Here is a 19,641-nt window from a genome sequence, read left to right as displayed (position 1 = left end):
TGTCACCTGATTCAGAAGCTCCTGTTAGCTTTATTGGGCTTTAAAGCACCTTTTAACTCACTGTTGTATTACATTTTTGCACACCACAAGTGAACTGCTTGACCTCAAGTAAGAAAGAGTAAATTAACCCTTTAAGACCTACCATAGAACCAAGTCCGCCAGAGCTTATATTATATTTTTACATGCTGTGGAGCCATTTTTGGGAGCATTTCAAGTTGCTATACATCAATACAACCATTACAGCCTAAATTTTAATAATATGTCGGCATTAAGTGCATAGTAATTACATAAATTGCAAAAAAGTGCAATAAACTACAAAAAAATTGAAAATCGTTTTTTGCTTTTTTAACATATATTTCTAGTTAGAGAAATTTAAGAGGCTTATCCCTCAAAACTGTAAATACAAAAAAGTTGCACAAAATAGTTTCCCACCACAGGAAATTTATTTTGAGTGTCTTCATAGTTATATTTTTGAAATACACCAATTTTTATATACTGCAGGAAAAACTAAAATAAATATTATACTGCAAATTTGCAAAAAAGCAGCATTTGCATCAAAATAAACTATTTCCAGCAGTGCAATATGAGTCCTAAGCATCCCAGAAACGACACAGAAAGTCATAAAGTCAAAGATAACTTTTAAAAACACCAGTAAAAGCTCATGAGGCCCTGATGGTAAAAAAAACAAACAAACTACATTTCCGCGAAAATGACGTCACTTCCGGTTTCGGGCAGGTAATGGCGGACATGCAAAAGTTCGCGCTGACGTCTATTCCAACGTAGGAAGTGTTACGAACAGCTGATCGGATCGGCAAAGCGTGTTTCTGGAATATTATATTTTTGTTGCTGCAAGTGCTTTTTATGCAGTTTTTGCAAAAGTATATGTGGAAGGAAACCGTGACTTAGGACAAGCTGATGGCATAAGATGTAAGTACAACTCCTCCGGTTTCATATGCAAAAAATTTATTGCGCTAGCTTACATGGTTGCAGAGCTACCGGGATTTAAAAATAGTTACGCAAAACAGAGCGTGCCCGCTCCGACCGACTTTAAAGGGTTAAAAAAGGTTACATGACACGAGAGAGGCTGCACAGACACACACACACACAGTGATAGTAATTCATCAGTGGTCTCACTTAATGTGTTATCGGCTTCCATCGTGATGCTCTGTAGCCTTATAAATGCTGCTAAACAATTCAGATATATTCTTCAATTAATGCAGCTTAAGTAAGCTACCCTTGACCAACAAGGTAGGTGGTACAGAAATATATTGCCCCCCCCCCCCCAACACACACACACACACGCACACACACACACACTCCAAAAAAAGAGAAAAAACAATCCACTGACTCTTCTGGGTCAGAGGAATTATCTGTAATCTCACATGTTGAGATTTCCCTGCGTTTCCTGTTTGACAACAAACTAAATGACAGAAAATATGAGGCAGTGTTCTAACAGTGTTTTCAGCACTGCAGTACTTCCTTTACAGTTCAACTGTGGCTCGCAATCAATACTTCTTACTATCAGCTGTCAGTGCGTTGTTCAAATTTTACAGAAACCTATGAAAAAAATGAGGATAGGGGCAACACTTTATATTATTTTTATTAAACTCCCATCAATACAAGTGCGTTGTGGAAATAAAATGGTGAATTACTCTTCCTGTGCTTTGATCACTTTCTCCCCAACCACGGCCAGATTAAAAAAAAGGAACTCTGCGCTACATAATTTGCTTTTCCATGCTATTCTTTTCACTTACCTAGATGTTGTTTATTGAATAAGTACAAACGATCACTTTAAATAGGGCTGCTGCCCCTTTCTGCTGCCCATATTAGTTGGTAAATCTGAAACAGCAGCTACTGCAGTGTTTATACGGTGGTGAACCTTGCAGAACCTCCTTGTTTGAGTGTCTAAGGGTTGATAACAGGCTATTACCATAGGTAATGACCCACACACAGCCAATAAACTTTCCTTTAATGAGAACTAGGCCGTAAAAAGGGAAGTTGTGCTTCCTCTCTCTGATATTGAGAGTGTATCATAAAACAAAAAAGCCTTCTTGCCCAAATAAGTTGTTGCCGTCTTCTGTCACACAGTGTATTTCTTTTTATCTTCAATCTCCCATCTCATTCACCATCTAATAATAAGTATGTTTACATTGTCAGAGGAGCAAAAGGATGTAGTGAAAGAGGGCAGCTGAATTTCTTTTCAATCATGGTTTCATCACAGTGGTACAGAATGCAAATAAACTGAAAGTGTATGAGAAATTATTACTGTGGACAAGTGGAACCACTGGCTTTTCAATAAAAAAAAGTTGCTTAAATAAAATAGCAGCTTGAGTTTCAAGATTTGTTTTCATTAGTCTTATACATTGTGGTGGTTTATAAAGATTTATGCTTTTTCCATTGTACACTGTTGTTGCTGCGTATTGTGCACTTGGAAGAAATCACTTTACCACCGAGCTGTGACACACAGAGTCCGCTAAAGCAAAAAATATGCTGATAGCAAAACACTGCAAAACTCACCTATGAGAGAGAGCTGTTTGGAGGATCTCGGCTGCAGATCCATGCCATTCTTCAGCCAAAGGAGTTTGGGATTTGGGATGCCGTCGGCGTGGCAGTGGAGGCTGGCAGATACGCCGGGCTCCTGAGCCTGTGTCTCTGGATAGACCAGGATCACTGGAGGGACTGGACGCATATACACAAAACCAAAAATACAAATGGAAATAGTAAAGCGGCAAGTGAAAACATAATTACACACTGTTTCATTGGTAGACCGTAACTCCTGGGGGAATATAACACAAACACCCACACACACAGTGGGCAGAGAGGAATTTGTCTCACCACAGCATGGAATATATTCACAAATAACAAGAATCCAAGAGCTCTGGGGCTGCTTTATTACAGCTTGAATCCTGCAAGAAATAGATGTCGGACGTATGTGTCACTTACCACCTCCTTTGGAGAAAGAGCCATAAATAGATGTGGAGAAATTGAGGAGGAAAAATGAAATATGAAGTAACAGTTTACATGAACAGGTAAGATGCTGTTTTCGGATTATTGTGCTTTGCACATTTTGCACCGTGGGCCAGCTGTCAAATTCTGACAGACCCTTCCTCCAGGAGCTTACTCACCTCTCCCATTCAGCGTTCCTCATTTTTTAAATGTTACCCCTTATAGCTCTTTTTCTCTCCTGTTCCTGTGTTTAAAGTGCTGTGCAAAAGTCTTGAGCCACCCTTTGGTTCTTTTCATTTTCAAAGAGCCAGACGTTCTTGTAATCTTTCAAAAAAGGCAAGTAACTCGAGGGATGAATCAGTGTTGTGTCTACGCATCCAGAAAATGTAGCCAAGAACCAGTTTTAAATGATATCTTTAGGCACTCTTGTTATTTTGCAGCCTGTTGTAAAAGAACATAATTTCTTTTGTTGAATCTATGAAAAATGACAAAGCAGTCTGACAGGAAAAAAATAGTGTTTTTGGCCAATAAGGTAATTCAAATATCTAAATATTTGGCATATTTTGGCATGGCGTGTAGTGTGTCCTCACAACGCATTGAAGAATCATCTTCAGTAGATGATCAGTATCTGAAAGTCATGTTCTTAAGAAACATGAAATTTTTTTAGCAAAGACCTCACAAAGGACCCGACAGATGCATCTGGCCCTTCACTTGATCTCTTTACTGGTCGCCCATGCCTCTAGAACCTAGAAATGGTCTCAGTGCTGTGTTTCAGGCAGTGGTGTTGGTGACCTTGTCAAGGTTAATGGAGTTACGAATATAGAAAATCTGCATCAGATTTTGATCCACCATACAATGGCATCTGGAAAGCATCTGATTAGCAATAGCTTCTGTTTTTAAGCATGACAGTGATTCCAAACACACTGGCAATGCAGTAAAAGCATACCTGGATAGGGAAACACACAGTGGAACAATACAAGTCATAGATTGACACAAAAGAACCAATTTCCAAAGAGGAGCTTTGAATGTCTTTTAAGAAGCCTGGAGAACAATTCCTAAAGACCTCCAAGTTTTGGTATTGACTTCCACGCTCTTTACAATTGTCCAAACTCTGTTTTTTGCCTTATATACTGTGTTTCCATGTATGTTTGCAGACGTTTGAATAAATCACCGAATCTCTGTGTTGTTTTCCTCACAAAGTATAAAGGTTAAAAAGAGTTTCTTGAGACTTTTGCACAGTATTGTTTGTCTACCTCAAATCCAACATTGTAATGACCTGCCTTATCATCCTACAAAACAAACATATGATGAACTCCTTCTTGCCAAAAGTATCTATAATATAGTCTGTATGTGACGTTAACTGTTCTGTTTCATTACCAAAACAGCACTTAACTAAACCAACCCTTTCTCTTCTTTCAACATTACTAATGTTTTTAACTTTTTGACATTATTAATGTCAAAGATTTCATATATACTTCTCTTATACTGTCATACTACAGGGTACGGCCACGGCTACTTCACCAATACTAAAGCTGCAATATCATCATTCCTCTCACCAAAGAAAAGAAAGCACAACAGGATACAAACCGCCCACTTAGTATAATGTGGCACTTGGCTCATTTCCAATGCACCTTATCTCACCTTGTCATATCTTATTTGAAATACCTTGAATCCCTAACACAAACATTTGGTAATTGCTCTTTCCTGATCACTCGCCCTTCAGTCCCCCTGTCTGTCTCCATGACTCCCTTCACATCACTCCCCCTCCCTCCTTTTTTCCGACGATTCCACAAAAAATACCAAAACAAAAACAAGACAAAAAAAGGACCCATTGTGATCCCTCCATCGGAAGAGGCTTAGTTTAATCATTTGTATTCCGCGTTTGAGGCTGAATACATTCAGATTCAAAAACAAAAGCACAGTTTAAGGGGGTCACCTTTGTTGTGCTACAGGTGTGGAGCTTTAAACTTTCTCGCAGGTTTTTCTTTCGAGAGATGTTGAGTAAAGTATAACAGTAGCAGAGACGAATACTCTAATTTCGGTAATTATTATGAGTGAGGCAGCGCTTTGATATGAATATGAATACCAACGTAAGTAGCTTTTATCCACTGCACAGAATCAGCTGAATAGGCTGCATGCACTCACATTTCATTTGCAGCCTAATATGAAATTATGTTTTGCTCTTTGGCAAGAGTTACTTTGATGCAATGCTCCGTGTGCCCTTGTCTCCCGAAGCTCTTGTATGAACCATGCTACTTAAAAGACACTTCATCTTTGCGTTTTGCCTTTTTTTGTCATATATGAAATTAAATTTGATATCTTTTGCTTTTTGTTCTTCGTCAGGCAAACACTTTTATTTGTTTGACGTTTGCTAGACAAACACTGGAATAGATAAATCTTCATTAAATAGCTTCCTGAACAGAATGATTAGTTATTGGGAACATTATTCGATGGTGAGCCCTAGCTCCAGATAAACAGACTAACAAGACAGACAAAAAATGATGCAACACACAAAGTTTTTTCACTTCATTACAACCTTTGCTGTACTTTTGGAATCATTGTTATGCTACTAAATTGATGTGAGACCAGCAAGACAACTTCCTGATGATATCCAAACACTAAATGCCATCAATTTTTTTCCCAGAATTTTGTCCACATCACCACTGTAAGTAAGAAATGAGCTACTACTGACCATTCACCTGGAGCACATGTGTCTGATAGAGGTCTTCATAGCCGTAGGCATGGCAACTGTAGTTTCCCATGTGGATGGTTGTCACCTTAGTGATGTACAGGGAGCCATCGTCCCCAAAGTCCTGAGATAGAGGGAAGAGATGGATGAGTAAAATTAAGTGAGAAAAGAGGCAAAAAGGCAAATGCGGTGAGAGGGCGTGAAAAGTAAGGAAGAAGCGGGAGGAAAATTAAAGATGGAAAAAGAAGAGTGGGAGGTGTTGGAGAGGGAATACCGGTGAAGAATGGGGTGCAGAAAACATCCACGGGGAGTGAGGTGGAAAAATGAAGGTATCTTGATAGAATAAATAGGGATGCTTGAAGGGAACAGAGAAAGCAGGCACACAACAGCAGGGAGTGATGGGAAAAGACAGCAGAGAAAAAGAGTGATGCGAAAAGGACGAGAGACCATGAATCAACGGTTTCCCTGTTGAGCTGAAGCAGGCAACAGGGAATTTGATCCTCCTCTCTCCCTCATCACACTGCCTCAGCCTGATAAATGGCAAGGGTTAAAAATATAAAGCCCATTAGGTTGATGAATGGAGCGGGTTGTTGTTGGTGCAGCATGCGACAGTCACCAGGGGGTTTCCAGCCACAGCTTAGGGTGGATTAAGGCATTAAATAGTTTGCTGTCCCACCAAGTGGCAGAGCAGATGTCCTGATGCAGCTCTGTCATGACATGGAAACCACAAATGGCAGCTCTTCCTTTTCTCTTTTCCTTTTTTGAGGGCTCTAGAAATTAATGTGACCTGACAAGGGGGCGGCGTTGTGACAGGAAAAATGTGAAATGATTTTCCCGTAAGATAGATGGAGGAACTTAGGCAGCCTTTCAAGTTCAGGATTTACAATTAAGAGAAGAGACAGCGCTACACTGGCAAGGACAATTAAAACTGAATGGGCCACTCGGACTGCAAAGTAGGACTGTAGTACAGTAAAAAAAAACAAGGGACTGAGGATGGCGGTCTCCTAAAACTGACTCAGTTGAGGTACCTTGGATTTTATCTTCAGTTTGTCAGCTGAAATTATGTTTTGGTTGGCTGTAAACTTCAAAGTAAGTCACATTTATCTGTGATACGGGTCATATCACAGATGAGTGATCTTAGGCACTAAAATGTAAACCATAAGGCTTAACATGTGTTGATGCAATGCTCTGCAGGTCCACTTGACTGTAGTGCAACTGGGCAGACATCGTAATGGTTAAATATAAGATTTTCTTTTAGAGGAAACAATTCAAGTCCAAGGTAAAATAAATTAAAACCCCGTTTTTCATCTTTGACTAATACATTTACATGGTGATGACCAAGCCTGCATTGTCTCTGGGTAGCTGGTGCTATTACTGCCTAAGAATAAATGGGAGAGACCTGGCCTGCAAACCTCATCATAACGTAATTGTATTAGCCGTTAATCTTTGAGTTTGTGAAATGTGCTGATGACACATGGACACAGAATTAAAAAAAGGTGTTGGAGAAAAATTACAGGGTTTTATTACTATTCAAGGAAAATTACACACTTGAATAATAAGAGCAGTCCCAGAGTTACACAGAAAGATGGTCAGTGGCCACATTCAAATTAATAGATCTTAAATCACTCGCGGAAATTATTCCTTTCACATGCAAAACTAAATCAGAGTCTCCTTTGGTTTGTTCTCTAATGATAATCATCATTAATTTACCTTGATATACAGAATAGAGCCGAGTAGTACTATAGTAGTAGTAGAAGTAAGTATCTGCTTCTATATCTGTTTAATACATGTTAGCAATGCATATGCATATGGAAGCTCGCTATTAACTTTTTTTTGATGAAATATAGCTAATTTCATTTCCCAATAATCAGTTTCCTATCGCAGCACTTCATATGAACTGAAAACTGAATCCACCCATATACACAGTGCGTTACTTTTTGGGGGCACAAAATGTGAAATGCCTTTTTTGTGATCGCTGGTGAAAGCACTGAGAAAGAAGCTCAACGGAAAGAGAAAAATATGGGCAAAGCTAAAAAAAAAGAAGAAGAATAGACTGACTGTGATAGAGGCTCAGCTTTCTGGTTTCAATGAGGTTATATATGCCAGAGAGCAGGACTACTTCAAAAACTATCAAATAAAACTTCTGAAAACAATCCTGTTTCCATTCTGCACAGCTCAACAGGAGAGAAAGGTGTGCTGAAAGGACTTCGACAGGAGAGTAATGTCCCGTCCCTCCTTTCGCTGGTCACCTCACAGAACCACTGTGGTCCAAATCAACTTGTACAAAATGCTACACAATAAAAATAAAAAGTCTCAAAAAGACAATAGATCTGTGTTTGTTTCTAACACCCTGCCCTTTTTTGATGCAATTTAACTGTTCTTACATATGAGGTTTAAAGGGAAGTTTGCCTTGGAAAATCTATTCAAAGCTGCCCTGCATATGGATATTAAATGCATAGATTTCTATTATAGTCCTGTATAAATTGCAAGAACATGTGCACATGTTGAGATGAAATATACCCTGCATCAATGAGATACAAAATCCTAGCATAAACTTGAATATTTACCTTTAGCCCTTTATGAACTAATTTATTTGGATGCCTACATTTTCATTACTTAATGGCTTCTTTATCTTTCGTTTAGCCAGGAAGTCACTTAATCTCCAGAGATGGCTGTCCAAACTAGCTTAATTGACCAGTTGGCCACAAAAACTTGGCACGTTGCATTAAGTATGCAATTTCTCTTGTTCTTTCTGGCACCGACATCCAGTGTGTGCAGAATAACACAAAATATTAAGAAGCTCCACACGCAGAGGTTATCCCTTTCATTAATTCTGGGATTTAGTTTTTAAGCTTCAAGTTTGATTTGAGTGACTAAAAAGGAAGCCAAACAAACTCAAGCTTCCTCTCCCACCATTTAGATCACTGTGCTCTGTGAAAATTCATTATGCCCGGTCAAAAACCCCAAGGGACCTCTGTTGCCATCACCTCTCCTCCAGTCTCCACCTCAACACTTGACATTGTTTATCCGCTCATCATCACAGCGGACCAACAAGGCTGCTCATTAACATGCAATTAGTGAATTGTGATCCGGTTGTGGATAAAGCAAGGCCGGCACTGCGCTGTCACCTGTGCAGATGTGTCTAAACAGGAGCATGGCGACATAGTTCATTAAGCACTGAGCGAGGTATAATTGCACCATTTCATGGAGGGTGCGAGGGAATCGTTGTTTTCTTTATTTAATTCCTCTCCTTGATTTTTGTCCCCGTCCTGCCCTGTTTTGGTTTCTCAGATGCTGGTGGATTATTAGGTGGGGTCGCGTGATAAGAGGTTCCGTTAAATGAAGAGCACGGGATTCTCTGCACACCTTCCATCATTTCAGATCTCCGATGAGCATTTTATAAGTATCACAAGCAGTGTGTGAATACAAAAAGAAAACAATATGCTAGTGATTAGAGACTAACTGAAAAACTCCCAGAACTCTTAACGCTTTTACAGCAGCGATGTGATTTTCTAATTTTAAATAGTGTTAATAGACTTTCTGGTTTCAATCCATGTGAAGAGCCCCCCGACTGTGCCCCCATGCTGCTGAAGTTTACCAAATATTAATTAGGCGGTCCACTCAGAAGAACCTTTGGCAGACAAACACGCTCACATGCTTTAAGGTTGTGCGTGTGCATTCTATTTAAGTCGATGTCAAGACTGATAAATATGTTTTATAAAGTAACTACAGGACTTATGTAATTGTAGAGAGTTTCCTCATGAGTGCCTGGGAATTTTAACCAGCACAGTTTTACTAATATGTTTTTATATTTACACAGATCGCTCATAGAACTCTCAACCTCATTTTCAACAGTAGATACACAGCAAACAGAAAGTTGGCAACTATAGATGGTAAAGACATTTAATTAACTGGCAGTTGAAGAATCAAATATTTGTATCTATGGTCAGAAGAAACAAAGCAGATGAAAAGTAGGTGGTAAATTTTTGCTTGCTTCTACTACAACAGCTTATAATTATGGAAGCCCGTTTCCACCACTAAAAAAGAAACAACAAAGTATCCATAACTCAAAATTTCAAGTTATTTTCTCAAAATTTTGAGTTATTTTCTCAAAATTTTGAGTTAGCTCTGCCAATCAGTAATCTACGTGAATAACGTCATTTTCTTGTTACCCGGAAGGATATGGCACAAAGGAATGCGCACTCAAAACCAGATTGTAACAAATTGGCACTTTTGAGAGTACGTTTGCTGATAGCAACTCCATGTGATTCAGCTAATGACACAAGGATTTCATCATTTGTGAAGCAACGCTGAAAATACTCAGCAATCTGTGCATTCATGATTGGCTATAATACTGGTAGCTTAGCTGTAGCATTTGTAGCTGAGGGCTGCAGCTTCCGGGTAACAAGGAAATGACGTCATTCACATAGATTACTGATTGGCAGCGCTAACTCGAAATTTCGAGTTAATAAATCAAAATTTCAAGAAAACAACTCAAAATTTTGACTTATGGATTCTTTTTTTTTTAGTGGTGGAAACGGCTTCCATATATAATACCTGACTTACACAAGCAGTTTATGTACAAAACCTTATCCGCCAATAAAAATCAAACAACCTCAGTTTTTAACTGCTTATAGCCATAAAGAACCAGCAACTTGACTTTGTAGTTGTGTAGTTTGCAGTTGCGCACCAACAACCACAAATAATTACATCAGCCAAGGAAAAAGACATGAACTCACATTGATGTCCTCCAGGTCCAAGAAGTTTAAGATGATGCCATTCCTCTTCCAGATGACTGGTGGGCGCAGCGTCCCCTGGATGGCGCAGGTGAGGACTGCACTTAGGCCCACTGTTACTGTGGAGACGCTGATTCGCTGGTCCTCGGCCAGGCTCAGCTGGACAACCTCTGTTCAAATGAGAGCATGAAGGAAAATAATTTGCGGTTGGCAGAGAAAGAGACAACAGTAAGAAGAAAGGATTGAGAAAAAGGGGAAGATGGAGAAATAACGAGAAAAATCACAAATCTGAATGAGTGCTGATGAATTGGAACTATAGCCAAGCTGAACACATTTCTAAGCATTCATCTCATTACAAGTGGACCGAGGAGGATAAACAGCTGTCCGGCTGTGAAGGATATGCAGTATGAAGAAAGGCCACATATCAGAGGACACGCAGCCAGCCAAATATCATTCTTCTCATTAAGGGAAATTTATGTTCATTGAAATGGCCGTCCAATTCAATTCACCTTTACGGCAAATTAAGAATTATTCTTCTCTGTTCCCGCTGGCGCTATAAATAGTATCTGTCGCCAAGATGTGTGGCCAGGCACCAAATCTACATGGTCCCAGTAAGACTTTGAATCCAAAAGCTTCATCATATACTTTGTACTGTCTTAAATGTAGTCTGGGTCATGGGATATGTTATAACACGAAACATGTATTTTAAACTATTAAATATATTGTGTGGCCTGTATTGCACCACACCACCTCATCATTTGCTTTCCAGTTTTTGTATCGGTTTAAAGTTGATGCATGTATGCCTGCTGCCAAAAGATATTATGTGTATCTGCAATTCATTTGAGTCACAACTGACATGATACGAGATCCCACGTCAATACTGGCTCAGGAAACAATTCAATAAATGTAAGTAACACAGATACCTGACAAAAATCTCAGTGGAGCCAACTGAGAGCAACAATCAGCTAATCACCTCATGTGTAACACACACACACACGATTTTATCAACTGATCCTGTTACATGACTTTGCAGCACTGAAATAGTTATAGAAAGGGTATCACACTGAGGATACACTGATGCGAAAACACACAAAAAATACTATTACTGGAATCCCTGATGACGCTAAAGACCAAATGCAATCACATAATATTACAGACTAATTAGCATATTTTAATTGTTAAACATTGCTAAATATAAGGTAGTTAATATAGTTAAATATAAGGAATAATTTGAGTCCATTAGACTTCCTGACCTATGTAAAAGCAACATTTATTTAGACACCATTGCAATTCATTTACTTTTTCTACCAATATTAGTGAACAATAGATTTATGGATATTCTCTTTCATGTTCTGTGGCATCTAACAGTGGTTTCTAGTGTAATTGTTATTCAGCACATTACTGCCCGACTTTGACAGTAGTGTCATTTATTTATTGCAGCTGCTAAAATTAGTGAAGCATTACAAACTTGAAAGTATCTGCCTGCCATGGAGCTTCTTTTAGATCCAAAAAAATGTTGAGGAACTGATTAAGAATAAACTAAACTTAGTGTGATGACATATTTTTACACACCTGACATTTTGCTATCACAGCTATCCGAATGCTTGTAGAGAAAAAAAATGATTAAAGTTTCCTAACTTCAGCTTCCTCTCCATGTATTCAATCTATCATAACATGCAGCATCATAACACATAGACCTACATGAAGAAAAAGACTAGAACACTCCTAAATTCCTGACTGAATAACAGTGGTGAGGCCAGCATCACAACAAATCGCCATTTTGACATCCACCAGGAACAATATTTCATTGTCCAAACAGACTTCAACGAGATGGCTAAGAGACTTTGAAATGTTTCTTGGGGAACTTGCTTGTCTGGAATCCGACTGTGACAAACCCTGTTGTAAAAGACCCCGGGATATTAGCTGTCTGTTTCACATAGCTCTCCAGATGATAGATATATCCATGCTGACAGCTCGGTCTGTCAGTGATATTTCAGAATGCCTTGGGTACAGTACACTGCCAGGTCCAACAAAGTTATAATTCAGCAGATCAGTAATTTGGGTGGCAGAACAGGCTTTGAGTGCCATGTGGACAGATGAGGGATGAAATGCATTGATCTGACATGGCTTGGAGGGGTGATTTCAGGTGGTACAGTGAATTTCAAGTAGACCACTGCTCACACTGAATTTAATACAGTGCATTGGAAGCAAGACCTGTGTAGCTTGCTGTGTGTTTATGCAATGAATGCTCACTCTTAAGACAGACGCAACCATCAATACATTATTTAAGGGTAGAGTTAAAAAGTCTCCATGTTCATTTATGAAATGTAATTAATATGAATTATGTGCAGAACAGCTACAGTTTATACAAGCAATAAACTGTAGTCTGTAGTAACTGACTTAACACACACTCGTAGATTTCCTTATCAAGATATAATATCAAAGATCTGGTCCTCAAACACAGCAGCAAATCAGCTAAAAACAAAAAATAATCAAGGTGATGCAAGTGCCGAGCCAAAGTCCAAACCTTAACCTGGCTGACGTCCTGTAGCCTTAAGAGAGCTGTGCACAACAAAAGTGTGCAAATTTTCCTCCAAATCAATGCGAGGTACTGATAAAATCATACAAAAAACAATTGCTGCAACTTGTTGCTGCCAAAGGCGTCTCCACAAGCTCCTAAATCACGGTGTGTATTAGTTTTTCAGACTCTATTTCTTCATTTTGGCAGTTTTTGTTATTTGTCACGAGTTGTTGTCCACTAGAGTTTGGTTTTAAATAATTTGAAATTTAATAAAGACCAGATGACGTGATATGTCCTAATAGATAAAACCAGAAAATGGATTAGGATGTTCTTTCTTTTCAGCATAACTGCATATTGAGGCTGTTAACTCCAAGTTTGTAATCAGTTTAATTCCACAGACAAATTCTTGCTATAAGAACTAACTGCGTACTGAGGAAAAGGGGAAAATAAGAAAACTGGTTGCACTAGTATGCTGTGTTTGTGTACTTAAATCTCTGTTTGAGGACTACATCAGGTATAGGTTGGTGAATTTTAGATAGCACTGTTTTTATCTCGTTTTGGAATGAATACCTTCAATCCATCCTGTCAGAAAGCAATATGGCAGCGGTGAAAAGATAACCTTCGAAGCCCTAAAGCAAGGCAGTTACCTTGCTGTTTGCAAACCAAATCAAATAGAAAATGCACCGTCAATCCATCGGCGGCTGTGTTTAGATGTTTCTGCCAAACATCATCATATGAGGTCAATCTAAACTTTTAACATTGCGGCTGATATATTAGTCATCACTTTTAATGTCTGTCAGAAACACCATGGTAAAAAAAAAGACCTATGAAAGACGGACTAGTTGTGAAATTAATCGTGACACCGTGAAATTAATTCTGAGCCCATCCTTACTCAACCTGCTGAGATTACAGTCAAGAGACCAAGAAGAGACAGAAAAACCTCTGCCTTTGTGTGCAAGGGGAAAAATTGGTGTATAATAATAATTACAAATCATAATGATTGCTTTAATGTCATTTTCCAATGGAAATGAGTCATTAATGAATTTTTTTTAAATGTTTTAAGCTGTAATTAAAGTCTTTAGATACTTGAAAGTTGGCTTCTGAAGAGTTAAAGGAAATAGACACCTTTAATGAGCTTTAGATGACAGTCACACATTGCAACTTTGGTTTTATGTTCACAGGCAGACCCCACTTTTCAGCACTCTTGCTTTGAAAAGCAATGCTGTTCCTCATTCACAACACCTTCAGCAACTTGTGAAGCTGCTTGATCAGACAGGTCCCCCCTGTGTTGACAGACCATTTGGCATGAGGTGTTACTATGGTCACTTTTGCACATCAACTAACAGGGACTTGTTAAAAGGCAGAGCTGAATTAATTTATCAGATCAGGATCAGAGCCACGGTTTCACATTATAAGACCCCAGAATTACTTTTGTTTTTTAATTTGACTGTAATTTAACCAGAAAAAAACCCACACAGCACTCTAGAGACTTTAAATCTCTTTTGCCCAAGATCACTCAGTACAAACGATACATACAGTGATGCACACAAAATAAGTCTATACATTGTTCTATTGTTTATTGCGGTAGTTACGTTCTAAAAATAACCCGCGATAGGTGAAATCTGCGAAGTAGCCAGCTTTAATTTTTACAATTATTATAGATGCTTTAAGGCTGTAAAACCCCTCGCTACACACTTCATACACTTTTCTCAGACAGGCTAGAACATTTTCACACTGTTCTCTTGTTTAAACACTCTCAAAGTTCAAACCTTTGTAGAAAAATAAGTCCAGTATTATAGAAACCAAAGGCACCTGTTTCGTCGACATTATTGTGTTTGTTGGGGAAAAAACTTACAAACATACCGTACAGCACTTCAGAGTCACACTGCTAGCGATAGAAGATTTATGTAAATTTGACAAGCTGAATGCATTCGTGCAGGAGACACGGCATGAGATTGATTGACAGTGGTCTACAGCCAATTAGGACGCACAACACAATGTGCGCTGTAAGAGGAAGAGCAAAATTGCACCAAAATAGATCTGCGAAACAGCGGGGCCGAGAGAACCACGTTATAGCGATGGACCACTGTACATAAAAAAGGTAATGAAGTACCAAAACATAATAATAATAATAATAAAATACTAGATGCACCTAAGGTATCAATTTCAAAACCCTACGTCACCTTGTTCTTGATTTATTGCATTCACAAGATTTTTAGAAAACCTGACCTCTGACCTTGAGTTGGAGGCCATTAACACCTGAACTTGCACCCATGATATCAGTTTGAAAATCCTAGGGTGCTTCTTTCTCAAGTTATGGCCTGAACAAACTTGGGTGTCTATGCCAAGCCTGCATGCTGGGGTGACGACAATATCCCATCAGCCTTTTCTTCCTGAGAGGTAAAAACTAAAGCAACATTAGAACTGAAATGTGATACTCAGGCACAACATCTGCTGGAAAATCTGATTTAAACTGGACCCAAATTCATGTATCAAGGCCCCCAAACTCCCTAAGACTGAGCAGGTAATGATACGGATAAAGCAGTATATTTAAACATCATTTTCTCCAATACAACATATGCTTAAAATGAAGTGAAGTGAAGTGAAGACAATACCCTTAGTGAGCCTTCTTAAATTTGTGGACTAGTCTACAGGAGGACAACGCACTACATTCAACACAGGCATCCAATGTGCACGTGTGAGTAAGGCAAATGGAGTTTGTGTTGAGTTTCCGTGACAAAATTCATAATTTAGGATGGATAGGTACTGCAAACATGCATGCATATAAATTTAAAAAAAGAAAACATTTTTTCTTTCACCAGTTGCTAAATTAAGAAAGGATTAAGAAAGATAAATCTGAATATCAGAGTCACTAAGTTCTGATAGCTGAAAGGGTCAGTGTTTTACATTTTGTGTTTTATGATTTCTGTTTTCTTTTTTGACCTGCATGTAGAATACATCTTAGATCATATTAGGTGAGGTGTATTGTTCCAAGACCTAAGCCTGTTTATGGAGTTGAATCAGACCATGGACCTATTACAGAACACACTCTGAACAAACTCAGAGCCTAGCTATAAACAGAAAGACTCAACAGAGTTGTTTCAATCAATTCTAAGTATGTTGACCCTGACTTAAACTCATCCGTGAGTAGAGAAAGAAAGCCATTATTAATGGAGCTCCGATAACACGACTCACCATGACAACAAAAGAGAGAAGAGCCTCCATTTTAATACAGTTGACTAATGAACATGAATGTGTATCAATAGAAACCAAAGAGAAATATCGATCGAACAGAAAAGATGTGTTTTCTGTTGGCCTGCCATATTATTTAAACCCAGCAAGACTCATTTTGGGGATTTTCAGTGGAAAATATGCTGAGGTTTTCACTTTGAATTTTCAGACATCGGACCTTTTAAAATGTTGCTTGATTTAATAAGTGTATTACAACATGCCAGCATATTTCAACATGAAATCCAGTCAGAATACAATCAAACTGTCTGCAGCCTGCTTTTAAAAACCACTTTAAACTACATTTAGTCCAGTTTTAGTCATTTCAGACAAATATTCCCTCAAATGTTCACATAATCTCCAATCGCCAACTGTGACAGACATTTTTCCATCAGTGTCAATCATTCCAACATGACGAGTGGTTGGTAGTTGATTAGTATGTTATATGTCTAAAGCTTCATATATATAAGCTTTATTTAAACAGTGATTGACACTACATGTTTCAGTGCTAGGGAATTGGCTTACAACTTAGCTGCTCTGTCCACAGAGTTACAGAGTTAGAAAGATGCAGCCTATTGATTTGATTCTGAGCTGATAATAAATCTGTGATGTAATCACAGTCTCTGTTCTTACACTGGCGACTGATTAATCCAGAAACCCAGAGGTTCCCTAATTTCAAGGTTAACAAACTCAGAGTTTACATTACACCTGCTTTGTGAAATATGGCCCAGTACATCTCTGTACTATCATCAGTATACATGTATAAAACTAATAGTTTTACTCCAGCGCAGATATCTGGGACATGCCCTTATTCTGGGTAAGGTAGCCAGAAGTGAATCATTTTGCTTGCATGCACTGAGATTGTAAATAGTTTTTAAACTTTTCCAACAAAAATACAGAAATAATATGGGCTGTGCCTTAGAAAAAATACATATTAGCACAGTTTGCTGTTGGTTGCTTACTGTTGCTTAATGCAACATCTATATTTCGTTTAAAAACCTTAACTATGTCATCACATGTTCATCTTTACCTGCATAAAACTCAAACAGGCAATCAATCCCTGAATTTAATGGAAAAATGTGGAACAAAGCGAGAAAACTTTGTGTTTCTACTATTTTTATAGTTTAAATTTTGGTGAGTTTGACAATGTATAAGCTTTTTTTTCTTTGTTTTTTCATTTATTTTGTAATTTCAGAACAATGTCAATTTTGACCTTGGGGAGGAAAATATATAACTATTTATTTGTGCTTGAAGTAAAAAGAGCTAAAAATCTAGCCAACGATTAAGCCTCAGTTGCCACTTCAAAGTGTACTTTAAAAACATCCAGTCCCAGGATAATGAATTACACCCATGTTTATTTTAACTATGAACATTATTTCTGCCTTTTGTGGGACCCTATAAAAATCAGTTTTAAAAAACGCCTCCCATGCTCTGTCCTGTTCTCAAATGACCCAGACAAATTGCATATCCACAGGCAGTGCCCACTCTGCCCCGGCTGACTGGGAAAGGTTGTCATGACATTAGCTAGTTAATGATTCCTACACTCCCTTCCTTTTTACCAAAATAGCTCCTAACGTATATGTAAGTTAGTAATTGACACTCTGGGGAATTCAGGAGCTCCTCTGATCGATCATCCCTGCTAACCGAGCTATGGATCAGCTGACAGGGAAGTTTCCTGTATCAAGCTCAGGAGGGATATACATGAATAAAAAAAATAAAAGGAGTGAGAGAACAGAGAAGGAGTGAGGCCAAATACTGCAAGAAACAAATACAGAAACAAGGGTTTAAACCAGAAAATAAAACAAATGTGAAAAGAAACAAGGGAACTTGAGATGAAATGCCAATAGAAAACCAAGTAAAAAAAATCTACGATGAAAGACGGCAATGAATTTAAAGATGTAAAACTGTACATTGTGCGTGTGTGTGAGAACAATTTGATGCTGAGCACGTAGAAGAGCTCCTAGGGCAAGCTCAACAATGCAACTCAGAGAGTTGTCCCTTCCTACTTCTATGAGACCACTAAGATATCAGGCCACAAAGCAGAGAAGTCGAATGTCTTTCTTAGAGGATAAGTCCGAAGATGGAACAGTGGAGGTGGTGAGGTGCACAGCAAGAAGATAAAGACATATCGAATCAGGGTTATAGGGGAAGGAGTGGGACATGAGAAGCCATGCGAGTAGGCCAGGAAACACAAAATAAGCTGACAGACACACATTATGCAAAGTTTTGTTTAGATTACTTAATTTGTGTTTCAAACAATGTCTACGTAGCTAAGTGTAGGTAAGAAGAGAAAATATTCCACATTCCTCCAGCTAATTTAAAGTGTGAAATGAGACGCTGAACCATGACATACCACGTGTCTGTGTGCCATGATTCTATGAGTCTCTGCGAGTGAGTGGGCCAATGGTACACAGAGAGCATAACGCCATCACTTTAGAGGTCAAGGGTTTGATTTTTTTTCCACCACCCGTCTGTACCAAACCACTGTTTGAACAGCCTCAAAATTTCAGTGTCCCACAAACTGTAATCATGTTATGACGCATTCTAGTTTGAAATGACTTGCTAACAAGATAGCCCACCAAACATCAGAAAGTCCTTTTACATTTCAGTTTTATTTCCTCATTGTTTTGACCTAGACACCATTCACACAAGTAAAAGGGAGCACTATTAAAATTAGAGTAGAATCAAATGATGAAACGTTTTGAATTATTGTGACATGAAATTCTCAACAGTGTTTTATTAGAAAACAGAATATTCTGTAATGCGATTATCTTAACTGAATCTCCTTAATTTGATGCACCATTCTAAAATTTAGTCTCTTCACTGACTTTAAAAAGAGTGCACCCAGTTTTAGACTTTGCCCAAAGCACAATCCGAGTGAAATTTTAATACAGACTTCAACAATACCTCATCAAATGACAGAAGGCAAAAGAGTCAGTATTTCACAAGCTTGAGAACGATGATATCTACAGAAGTGGGAGGTAGAAATTATTGTGGGCTGGTGATCGAAAGGCTACTGTTGAAAAGAAGTGCACAGAGCGGCTCACTGGAGGAAAACAGAAAACAGAAATTGGATGGATGGATAGACGGACGGATGGATGGATGGGAAGGAAGGCAAACAGTTTCATAAAAAATCTCTATGAAATTAACTTTATAATCTTTGTGGTTACGTCATCTTCCAACTCTGATCCGGACACTGGATCCAATTCCACAACTAGCTCAACTCAGTGTATACCAGATGCACCACAGTGCTTTTCTGAAACATTGCATTGCTTAAAATAGCATTTGATATTTTTATGGAAGCCATGTTAAGTTGCACGGAACATGTAAAGAGGGTACGAAGTCAGAAACCAGAGCAGCAGTGAGTATCCAGTAGTGTGAGCTTTTGAAATAAAAGAGTCCATATATAATACATGGTGCTGTGCAAAAGACATCACAGGAGTGACCTGATCGATTTGCACCAGGTGTATTCCTTGAGTAAGCGTTCGTGTCTGTCCATTTATTTATTTATTTATCTATGT

At 38.5% G+C, this 19,641-nt stretch overlaps 1 protein-coding gene across 5 annotated transcripts in view; it reads right to left on the bottom strand.

The window, feature by feature from the left end:
- The window catches only part of fstl4 (follistatin-like 4), a 225,842-nt gene that overhangs the window by 30,607 nt on the left and 175,594 nt on the right, over positions 1 to 19,641 (bottom strand). For all 5 annotated transcript variants that reach the window (XM_082548886.1, XM_082548885.1, XM_082548887.1 and 2 more), the window contains 3 exons: positions 10,375 to 10,541; positions 5,639 to 5,759; positions 2,518 to 2,679 (listed from right to left, as the gene is read on the bottom strand). In XM_082548886.1, coding sequence (XP_082405012.1) covers positions 2,518 to 2,679; positions 5,639 to 5,759; positions 10,375 to 10,541 — 450 coding nt within the window. The remainder of the gene's footprint in view (positions 1 to 2,517; positions 2,680 to 5,638; positions 5,760 to 10,374; positions 10,542 to 19,641) is intronic.

The sequence above is a fragment of the Aulonocara stuartgranti genome (assembly GCF_965226115.1).
Source record: "Aulonocara stuartgranti genome assembly, chromosome: 10".
NCBI lineage: Eukaryota > Metazoa > Chordata > Actinopteri > Cichliformes > Cichlidae > Aulonocara > Aulonocara stuartgranti.
This window is presented reverse-complemented; position numbering and strand designations above follow the sequence as displayed.